Source organism: Protopterus annectens, chromosome 10.part0 (genome assembly GCF_019279795.1).
Source record: "Protopterus annectens isolate FY-2018-M chromosome 10.part0, PAN1.0, whole genome shotgun sequence".
In the NCBI taxonomy this organism is placed as follows: Eukaryota; Metazoa; Chordata; order Ceratodontiformes; family Protopteridae; genus Protopterus; species Protopterus annectens.
The window spans coordinates 782,944,720-782,956,813 of record NC_056744.1 but is presented as its reverse complement, the minus strand read 5'-3'; the positions used below and the strand labels follow the sequence as shown (position 1 = coordinate 782,956,813).

At 39.5% G+C, this 12,094-nt stretch overlaps 1 protein-coding gene across 1 annotated transcript in view; it reads left to right on the top strand.

Annotated features, from left to right (window-relative positions):
* The window catches only part of WLS (Wnt ligand secretion mediator), a 903,497-nt gene that overhangs the window by 816,108 nt on the left and 75,295 nt on the right, over window positions 1-12,094 (top strand). The window contains exon 11 of the mRNA XM_044085601.1: window positions 9,608-9,761. Within this exon, the coding sequence (XP_043941536.1) occupies window positions 9,608-9,761 (154 nt within the window). The remainder of the gene's footprint in view (window positions 1-9,607; window positions 9,762-12,094) is intronic.

Here is a 12,094-nt window from a genome sequence, read left to right as displayed (position 1 = left end):
AATTCAACTCCAAGTTTACCCCCTCTCACACCAGCCACTCCCACCCAGGAAATACCATCTAAACTAATCCCTGCAACTGTCGGTAAGGAATAGGTCTTGCTTGCATTCTCAAAGGCCAAGAATACAGCCTCAATGAGCCCTGGTAATATCCCAGGATGCCTCCTAAATAGCCTGAAATATGACCCTATCACCTTTAGCCATAGCCTCCGCATAGGCTTTGTGCCAGTGAATACAGGACTGCAGTGGTCATCCTTCTGCACAAGGGCAGACCATGAGTGGATCCCAGGAGCTTAACATCCATTAGTCTGACAATTTCCATGGCTTTGCATACAAGACTAGTCATAGAAATGATTAACAATGATATAGAAAACCTTCAGACATTGGTAAAAAACGAACCAGTGCAGAGTGTAACACAACCTAGTAACCCAACAACAACTGTGTGACTGGAAACCAAGAACAGTCAAGAAATGGTAAACATTTTTAATAATGACGCAGTTTGTCAATCCATAAATCAGACACTAGACCTCATCAAATTTGGTTTAGTCAAAGGCAGGTCATAGTTACTGAACCTGGTGGACTTCTTTGGGGAGGTCACCAAGACAATGGATGAGGATAAAATGGTGCCCTTGCCAAGGCATTTGATACATTACCCCACTCTGGCATTGTATACAAACTCCTGTATTTAGGGTGTAAACCCCTGTGTAACTTTCTGGATTGCAAGCTGGCTTATAGATGGGACCTAGGAAGTTAGGATTGGAGAGACCACCTCCAAAGAGGCCAGTTAAGTCCCCTAGGGCTCTCAATTGGGCCCACTCCTCTTTGGCATCTATTTTTCAGAAGTCATGGTCAATGGCAAGGGCCTCTGGCTTACCAGGTTTGCAGACTATTGCAGGTTAGGAGCAATCATCGACCCCCCCCCCCAAGATACTAACATACTTCAGGAAGGTCTAACACAGACAAATGACTGATGCCAAAGCCACAGCTTAAAAGCCAGTACCAAGAAGTACATAACGGTAGCTTTTGGAAAGTCAGCCACCCAGGGAAACTACCTCATTGATAAAACACCCCTAAAAGTAGACAGTAGTTAGGGATTTGGGGACTTGTGTAGATGGTAACCTGGCTTTCAGCTAACATCTGTTTAAGATGGTAAGAAAGTCTTTCTGTCACTTGACTTGTAAGTATGGGCATAGCATCTAGATCTAGAGAAGTCATCATACCATTGTACTCAGGCCACATCAGAACTCATCATTGAGTATAATGCCTTGTTCAGTATGTATATGATCAGGCACATACAAAAACTGGAATATCCTAAGAGGTTCCTCACAAGAGTAATACAGGGTGTAAACTATCGGGAGGTAATTAATACTTGAAATTCTTGGATCCCCCTGTGATGGACCTTTTGCATACACTCAAAACTCGCCAAAACTACTAGATCTAACGATTTAAGCTGCTTGCTTGTGACTTAAATAGGACATGTTGGAAGGACAAGTATGTAACTCAGAGACCCCATTCTTTGGAATAGGCTTCCATCCATGTGAAGCAGAGCCCTCCCTAACCCTATTCGAGCACAACCTGGACCAGTGGATGGGAAGTCAAACATTCATGCCTGGTCTGACTGACACCAGTATCTCTGATGGAGTGAGCAGCTCAGCTGTTAAATCATGACTGAACTAACATGCACTCCTTAAAATAACCTCTAAGGCAATGTAACGCGTGGGTTAGATTTGGGTTGCATGGCTAATCTTATACAGGCTGCAGTGGTCATTAACCTAAGGTCCACCTGTGAAACAGTCACACTGCATCTTACCACCATAGTTCAGGGACTTGTCTGCATTACTGAGAAGGGTTTAATTGATTTTAATTAAGTATCAGAAACCACATGTTATATTGTCTGGTCCTATGCAACTTCATTTTTTAACTTTACTTGTAGTCATAGTTATTTTCATATGTTTTCTTTCCCAATTTATGAAATAAAACTCTTATTTGTTTAAAACCTTTGAGATCAAGTAAGGTCATAGTTTGGTCTGGAAGATTTAATAATGAAAGTCGTTTCTGTACTTTTTGTAATCTAGACTTGCTTTTGCAAGTTAGGTGACTTTTTGAATATAAGTAGCACATCTCTCTATTTGGTAGAACTTACTTCCACTGTATAATTATTTTGTGTAGAATATCTGTACAGTGCCCTGACCAAGTTTTTCCCTAGGTCAGTATGAATTCCTCCTTGGATCTCCCCCAGTAGAGGCCATTGGCCTTGTGGAATTATTCCAGTTAATAAAGTGTAAATATTTATTTTTTAGTGATAGGAGTTCATGAATGCAGAAGTTGTCTTATCATAGAACATAGGAGCAGTACGTAGCAAGTAATCACAGGGCCATAAAATACCTAACCATATACACCTTTAAGCAGGCAAACTTTTTTTTTAGAAGTGCTGCTTATTGAATCAGTTTCCACTGATAAAGCCTAAGGATGATAATTTATGACCAAGTCTGCTGTTAAGTTAAAGAAAATAGTAACCTGTGCTATTACCAAGGTTATAGGTCAATGTCAATAACCTTAGGTGTTTTAGCAGGAGGATTCTGGGTTCATCAGCATAATGTCTTGGGTGTTTCACATCTACTGTGATTTCATATTCATTCTTGAGATTAAATGTTTTATGACATTATAATTATATTGAAAGTCCACCCCATATGTTTATTTCTTTGGTTTGTATTAGGGAGGATCTCCCTGTGCAGTTGTAAAGGCATACTTTAAAGAGATTTTCAATGCTTAGGACTTGAGGCCTGTTAGAGTTGTTCATTGACTAATCTGGGGATGGTCTAGCACTTGGTGGTGGTGCTGGGCATCTTTCTTCTGATACCCTGATTGGCCATTCTAGCAATGTTGGAGGGGCATGATTTATGAAAATGAAACTCTTATGGGCCTGAGGATGTACATTGGGCAAAATTAAGTGCCCATAGTAGAGAAGGGGGCCACCGTGTGCAGCTGAAAGCAAACAGGCCTGTTGAACATGTAGATTTGTAGGATATGGGTCCTTGTGGTTATGACTGCTTTCCCAGTTGGATAGTGAGTGATATCCATTACTGACCTGAGATCTAGACCTTGTCTGGTTTGATCAGACTGCTGACAGACTGGGTATTTTGAGAAAGTACAGATTCTGACAAGGTTGGAAAGACTTGGGAGATCACCTTCCTAGTATTTGGGGGGGTGGTTGGATAATGTGTTTTACACCAGTTGCTGCCATTCTGGCTAGGTTTGGTGGGAACATTGCTCAGTGGCATATATTGTATAAGGATGTGGAACATGCATACTACTGTCAAGTTAGACATGGGTTGGCTGGGGGAGTCCAATTACTATAGTGTGAGAAGGGAAGAGAACTATGGATGTTCAATTATTGGTCTCTGTGCCAAAGCATACTTGTCAACAGCGAAACCACTCAACAATCATTTTGTCCAGTCATTGTAGCCTTTTCCTCAAGGTACAGCAACTTTGGGTTATTAGTAGAGAAGGCACAGGAGTGAAGCTTCCTGCATGGGAGAACTGTAAAGTCTTGCTTTCCCCCACAGTGGGGGGAGCACACACCTTCACAATGTGTTACATTAACGCTGTGTTGATATGGCTTGGCTGTGACAGTGCAATCCTAAACTTGGCACTTCATGATTAGATGACTTACATGCAGGTTCATTCTCTCTTCCATGACAAATATCTATCCCACTTGCACTTTTCTGTCACCTCGAGATGTTTTAAGACATTTACTGCTGAGCATACATATACAAACGTACAGATATTTCAAACACGGACATTAATGCCCTTCTAGCTTGCCAATATATCAAAACACTTGTTCCCGTAATGAGTCCAGGCTGTTCTTAAAAATATCTAAACTAGTACTTGCTTTAATGTAATTTGATAGTTTGTTCCATGCATCAGCTGCTCTCTCAGAAAACCCATTAGTACACTTTTCATTGCTATAGAATCTTTGATATAATTGTCTGATGACTCTCTACTACTTTTTGATAACCCCAAACATTCCCAGAGGGAGTTATCTCTAATGCCCTATATACCTCAATAAGATCTCCTCTTGGAGAGCTACAAAAGACACTATACAAGTTCAGATATTTTAGTTTTTCATAATTTAAATTTTCACATCCATGGATGCCCTTGATATATTTCCAGTTTACTCATACTTGTTTTCTTATAAGGTTTCCATATTGTTATTCTATACTCAAGTGTGGGTCTAATGTAATTAACAAACAATGGCTTAATTTCTGATTTCCTAGACTTTATAAATCTTTTTATACAACCTGTAATTGTTTAACTGCCATGAGCAAATTGGTTGATATTAGAAAAACTCGTGTCTGGATTTCTCCTGTATACTCAGGTCCTTAAGTCTACAGTTTCAATCACTATGTGCTGTATTAAATATTCACCTTTCAATTTGTCTCCCAAATGTCATATGCTTGGTTTTTGATGCATTTATCAGCATATTATTTTCCTGCTTCCAAATGGTCAATTTAGTCAAGTTCTTTTGCAGACATGCCTTATCTGTAACGTATGCAGGTTTACCCAATTTCAGGTCATATGCATATAGACTGATGAACACCTCAGATGAAAAAGTTAGGTCTGAAAGATGGTCTAAACAAGTAAGAGCCTAGGACAGAGACCTGTGGGGGCACCCCGACTGTAACCAAGAATTTCACCTGCCCAGTTGCTGTATGTCCTATTGTAGGCCATGCAGCTAACCCTCTTATCAAGAGTTCATTAATACCTAGTTCTAATATATCGATCAGTGTTTTGTGTATGACCCTGCCAAATGCTGAAATTAAATCTATATAAATTACAGCACAGCTTAAATTTTCATTCATAGCTCTTGTATTGTTATAGAACATCATGTTACAGGTGGTGATAGATCTACTTTTAACATATGCATACTGATATGTGGTTTCAAGTCTCAACCTATCCAGTTCTGACAGCAACTTATCCAGTATTACCTTCTCAATTATTTTTCCATAACATGAAAGTAGACTTAAGGGTCTGTATGACTCTGGGTATGTCCTACTCCAGTTTCCCTTAAAGGTGGGTTTAATAAGCGCATGTCTCCAATCTTGAGGAATCTCCCCATATTTATATGACCTAGTGAATAATAAATATGGTACTGTAAGTTCTTGCTGAAGTGTTCAGGTCATTATTACTAATTTTGTCTCCTCCCTGTGCTTTGTTTGGATCCAGTTTGCACAGTTCTTTTTCAATATAATCTAATTTTATTCCCAGTATCTGAAATTACCTGGATGTCACTAGGGCAACTTATCACCCCCTTTGTGGAGCCAAACTGTTTTACATAAGATTTTGTAAATATATCTGTAGTCTGTGTCTGAGAATAAGTTTTTGAATATGTACACAGTTTAATTTGCATGTCTTTACTCCTTCCACATCTAGTGCATCTATAAAAAGGTTTCGTATTCTCAATATCTTTATATAATTTTTTTTCAAAATTTTCTTGATCTTGCCTCACACTATGCTTAATTTGTTTGTCCAGCTTGTTTGTTTCAGTTTTCAAAGTTGTAGTTTGACCTCTCTTCTGTTTCTTATATTTTTTTGTTTGTCATCTTAATCCAGTATCTTGCTCTTATGAAAATGTATCCCACTGACAGTTGTATGCCTAGATCCTGAGAAATATTTTTTGGATTTTTTTTTTTTTTTTGCAGAGGTCAAGATGAGAACTGTAGCCCTCCAAATACTTGTGCTTGGTGCAATTTCTGGTTCTTAGTATTATTTTTCACAAATTCCAGTATGATGGAATGAAACAAATACGAGTTTCTTGTGTGGAATTTTTTTTTACGTTTAGGTTAAAAGTTTTACATTAACTTGCTCAGTACTCAGCACTCCTAAGAGGGAAAAAAGTATATAATTAGACTGTCAGTAAACAAAGGTATTTTTGAGGAAATTTTATTTAAATTGAAGTCTTATTCTCTTATATACTTGCATATGTATGTCTGTCTGTATGTGTGTGTGTATAGATGTGTATGTGTATCTAGATATAGTTATATCTATCAACACATATACACATCTCTGGAATTGGAAACACAAATGTATATTTGACCCTTATTTAAAGCAGGGTATTGTAATCAAAAGCACATCAAGTGTGACACCTTCTTGCACTTAAGAATAGGTAGTGAAATTACATTGCGAACAGAGAAAACCTATTACAATCCCTGTGAAATAGGACTTGCTCAGAAATATTTCTGTACATTCAAAATTTGTAAAACCTTAACTACAAATCCTGTGATGTCACTAAACTCTGATACAAAGTCTTGAGATGATGTGAACATAGCATTTGTGATGGCTATCATTGCCTGCAATAACTATGGATCAGTTGTATGAAATGCTAAATTCTCTGATATCCTAGAGCATTGATGAAGTACAAATTGTAAGATTCAGTACTACACGAGTCCATGATGTAAGCCAGTATTAACTGTGGAGGAAAAGCAAAGTGAATAAAGTTAGGTGTATGCACTGGTTTAATTTTATAGCCACCATCTCTATGTTGGTGCATAGGGTGGGAGGATGGCAGAATGGTTAAGATGTTTACCTGGCAGACACAAGGTGCAGGGTTTGATTCTCACATGGGGTAATTGGCTAGGCTTAAAATGGCCCACAAGAGCAATTAGCCTAGTACTAATCTATGAACCTATGAACCATTCCATGAGGTGCTTCCATTCATTGTTCATGGCAAAGGTTTTGGATGTCATTAGTTGACAGCTACATTGGATCTACATAGACAAGATTTTGCAAGCAAATATACCCGTATACATTTTAATTTTTTCCTTAGATGGTATGAACTATATGTATGTGTATATGTTTATATTATTCCTTCTGATTTTTCCGTTTTTTTTTTCTCCTCATATTTATTTTAACTTTGATCAGTGAAACAGCAGCTTTAGGTTCTATCTCGTATATATAACACATTGCACATTCTTGTAATTTAGTATTGATTAAAGTTGTGGATAGAAGTATTATTCATCAAATGTTATAATTTTTGGTTTATCATTTGATATTTCTAGAAAACAGGGTTTTGCAAAAAAGGCAGTAGTCCCATGATGGAGTGGGTAGATTGTGCTTTCTTAAAAAGGATAGATTATAACTTGCCAATTAGAATTTTTCAGTGAGACTACTGATTTCTTGTGTAATGCTCCGTACACATTTTTGTTTGGTATGCATTAGTTGTAGCCTTTTACCATCCTAGCTTGTTAAACAATGACTTTGCAGTTTCTATTTTCAAATTTCATTTTATTAGCACAGAGCTTTCATTTTTTTCCAATTTGTTCTTTATTTATTTAGATTTAAAGTGATCAAAAATAAGGACAACATGCAATTTACAATAACAAGCAAAGTACGATTTTGCAATGATTAAAAAACAACTCAGACAAGTTTACTGCACTAAAATACGTTGTTGGTGGTCATTATACTATAAAGGTGGATATCTCCATCTAGTGGTCCTTTGCAAAGTGCATGTAATTTAAAAATTAATTTTTAGCAGTTTATTTCTTATTCACGGGGACATTGGTTGACATCAATAGAGTGGATGTTGCATATTTTTAGGACTATTTGGAAGTGTGTGTTTCCTGATTTTAGTTGATCACAGGCATGTTTCTAGGGTAGAGGTATACCACACAACTTTTAAAGGAAGGTAGGATGCTGCCGCTGTATATACTCATAGAATTTTCCCTCAATTAAATCAAAATACTTGTGGCTTATGTAGTTGGCTTTTAATCTTTTGAATGTGACACAGTATATGTTACTGGGTGTAATGAGCTTCTTAAATGAGTGACATTTTTTGTTTGCTCCGTTATCAGGATAACTTTAACAGATGCGAGCACCACTTTTAGTTGCCTTCTCTTGGTGAGCTGAAATGAGGGCCTGTGATTGTATGCTGAAGCAGACCACCTTCTAGACCTTAAACCCCTCCTTCCTAACCCTAACCAGTGCAAGTTTTTGGAGAGCTTACCTTTTCACTTCTAATTCTGACAAGTACTTTATTACACAGTTAAAATGAAATTGCAGGGCAGAGGGATGGGAATTGGGAACCTAGTGAGTGATTTTAGCCATGATTACTTAAGTTAGGATCCCAAAAGTTATATACCATGGCATACTTGTAGTGTGCTTAGATATGCTCATGAAGCTCTGTTATTGTCTTTGAATTTGAATTATTTAAATGAGTACCATTACTGGAATGTTTTAATCAGTGGCTGGTTCATTCTCTGTAAGATAAACACTACCTCTGTCCTGTAGTCTGTACTCTCATGATCTTCCACAAAGACTGGCTGGTTGCTATTTCATGATTTTAATGAAGAGTACTTTGCTGTTCTGATGTGCTAACTTGGGTGCATTCTGTTTATATCAGAGATCCCCTTCGCAAATGTACATATTATGCAGTTTTTGCAGTTGTGGAAGTATAAAAAAAATCAAAACTGAAGTACCACAAGCCATTGTGTAGTGAGATAATTGCTGACCTTGCTTGGTTACCCCATAGGTTATTGGATGGTGGGAGAAGGAATTTAGTCATCGCAGAGCACCTTTCCAGATAGAGGTGCAGAGAGCTAGTGTAGCTGATCACATTCTCCAAATACTTCACTTTCTCCCTGTCTTAGTGGCATTATGCAAACATTGGCTTAGGTGTGGTTGTAAATGTATGCTTAAAACTCCTAACATTGCTTTACTGCAGTGCCACAGATTTTTCTTTCATTCTCCATCTCTCAGTATTTGTACATTCAAATGTGCATGTGGATCTGACGTAATAGTCTGTGTGTGTGGTGGGGATGTGTGGGGAGGGGATGTGTGTGCATGTGTATGTGTGGGGGGATGTGTGTGTGTGTGGGGATGTGTGTGTGTGTTGGGGATATGTGTGTGTGTGGGGGGATATGTGTGTGTGTGCGGATGTGTGTGTGCGGATGTGTGTGTGGGGATGTGTGTGTGTGTGTGTGTGTGGGGGGGGATGTGTGTGTGTGGGGGGGATATGTGTGTGTGTGTGTGTGTGGGGGGGATGTGTGTGTGTGTGTGTGTGTGTGTGTGTGTGTGTGTGTGTGTGTGGGGAGGATGTGTGTGTGGGGGGGGGATGCGTGTTTGTGTGTGTGTGTGTGGGGGGGGTGTGTGTGGGGGGATGTGTGTGTGTGTGTGTGTGTGTGTGTGTGGGGTGTCTCTCTCATATATATATACATACACATATGTAAATATAAAAAATCACAAATGAGTACTGAGAGCTTGAAGCAGTGTTGCATGCACCAGCAATACACACCAAACAGAAAAGCAGACCACAGCAACACTAGAATGTTATAAAAATGATATTTTAATGATGGTACATAACCATAAATCAACAGCAGACTAGTTTAACTGAGAGAGCCTCTTCGGTATTATTAACAAAAGTAAATGTATTTGTTTTGTCAGACTGCAGTGTCATTCAGAGAGGCTCTAAAGTATTACAGAAGTAAATTGCCTAAGTTTTAACATGATTTGCCTGGATTACTGTTTAATCAGATTAGCCTGGCTTGGTGATAAGATTCCTTTCTCTATGCTTTCTTGCAGTGGTATTGAAACTCCTTTTTCTTTTCTCCTTCAGGTCAGTGAAGGCCACTTAATGTTGGGTGATCACACTGTGGAGATGAGCAGTGCTTTCTTCACGGGAATCTATGGAATGTGGAACCTCTATGTCTTTGCCATCATGTTCCTATACGCTCCATCACATAAACATTATGATGATAGTTCATCAAATGGTAAGTCCAAAATGCACACACCATTCATAATCAGTTGAAACCTCTGGTTTTCAATATTTTTTGAGTCATTTCAGTCCCTAAAAACCATGTACTTCTACAGCATCAGGTATACTACATTCAACCTGTATACAAATAAGAACCATTTTATGCAGCCCTTGCTTTGCAAGGCCCAATTGTACAAGCTAAAAGATTCCATCTCCCCCTTGAGACCACCCCCACATGGTCTTTCCTCTTCTCTGGTATCACCAGTTTCCACATCCAGTTTACATAGTCATCATGCCAGCATATGCCTGGCATTATGATCAGGACATATGTTTTTCTCATGTTCTGTTTTTTTTTTTTTTTTCCCCCTGCTTTGGTGCATTTGTTAACCTCAGTCTCCTGCGGAAGTTTCACTCTGTTCTGGAATATGGCACCTACATCTCATTTATTGTGCTTATGTTGGGATTTGAACCCTGGAAGTGGTACCATCATCTATATGGAGATGTTCTTTGTGTTTCACTGTTACAGTCATCACATTTGGGTTATCCCTGCCAGGGTAGCCCTCAGTCGGGCTGAATACCAGAGGCTTAGTATTTCTGCATCGGTTGCTGTTGCTCCAGGACTGATGTCAAGTCATCAGTGTAAAGTAAGGCAGCCGATGCCATTACATCAGTTATTCTTGCTGAGAAGCCCAAAGTAGAAGCAGTTTGCACGAGTGCCGGTCGGCCGCTACCTGAGTTTTGTTTTCCGAATTGAAGTTGAAGTCTTATAAAGCTAAGTACCCCATTGGGGATCCCTTTTTCTTGCTCTTACCGATGTCAGAAAAACTTAACAATTGTCTCTCCTGTGGAAAGCAAATACCACACCAAGACTTTCATTCTTACTGCGTCACTTGCTTAGGCCCAGACCATGACATCCCCCCCTGTCACTTTTGTGCTTTGTTCAACGCCAGAACTATACGTTGTCAGGACCTTATTGTAGCTAGATATTTTCCCTCTCAGTCCTCAATTTCCAATATGGCTTCGGTAAGCCATCTGACATCAGTTCTTCCGAAAAAATGTAAGGATAAAGATAAAGATAGACCGCGAAGGTCCAAACCTACCGGTGACGCTTCTGTTAAGCTAGTCGTCAGTTCTCCAGTCCTCAGTAAGGTGCATTTGCAGCCCCTGATGCCCACTTCTGTGGATTCGCAGGCCACTACCAAGACCCTTTTGGAGTCCAGTATGCCACAAAACTCTTAATCGGCAAATGATCCCGCGGGTGTCTCTACTTTGGATGGGTCCGGAGCTGCTGAGCAGGCACCGGCTTACGAGGAAGTACTTTGCACTACCGATTCTCGACACAAACCGACAACTTCTTTTGCGTCTTCTGTTCTTTCGAAAACTACAGAGTTTCTAAGGCCCGGGGTACGAACCACACCCAAGAAACTGACGACCGCATCTCAGGCACCTGCTTCTTTGCCTCAGTCTCAAATGCTTAAAATGGTGGAAGACCTTATGATGTTGATCAGGGGAAGCCAAGCTACCCCTTCCAAAAGAAAAAGAGATTTGTCCCCAGTAGTTTTATCTGAATAGGAGTCCGATGACTCCAATGCCTCTGAATATGAAGACATGCAAACCCTCTCTGCTTATGAGGATTCTGATGCAGAGGAATCCATTCCTTCAGCCTCTCCACCTGAAGATTTTTCCTTTGGGGAAACCCCTTCATACTTTAATGGAGCATTTCCAATGGGAATGTCAGGACTACCTTCAGTCTATAAAGAGACTCAGGGAATTTTTAGATCTTCCACAGCACAGACCCCTGGCCTTTCCTCCTGTCCTGGATGTTGTGGATGATGTTTTCATGGAATCTAGTTTAACTCCTGACACCCTCCCTCCTGCTCCCAGAAAACCTGACTGGTATTAGAGTCCCTGACACTCAAATATTTCTTTTCAAAAATCCTCCTGCTGACCCTGAGGTTATCTCCGAAGGGCCTAAAGGAATTAAAGCAACTTCTGCTAAGAATCCCAGCCCCTCAAATAGGGATTCCCAAGCTTTAGACAGATTGGGTAAAAAAGTATACACCTCTGCTACTCTTGCTATTAGAGCACTAAATTGTCAGTTCCATATGCTAAAATTACAGCAGCATACCATGGAACTCCTCAAACATAAAATTTCAACTTTTCCTGCTTGTGCAGAAAATAGAGTTGCAAGACTTAATGCATTCTGCAAGTCAAGTAACTAAGCACACCTTACACTGTGGTTTTGATGCCCTAGAACTAGGATCTTGCAGGGCGTCAGTCACTGGTTCTGTCCTTAGAAGGCATGCTTGGCTTAAGGAACAGCCCTTGCCAGACCATGTCAATTCTAAA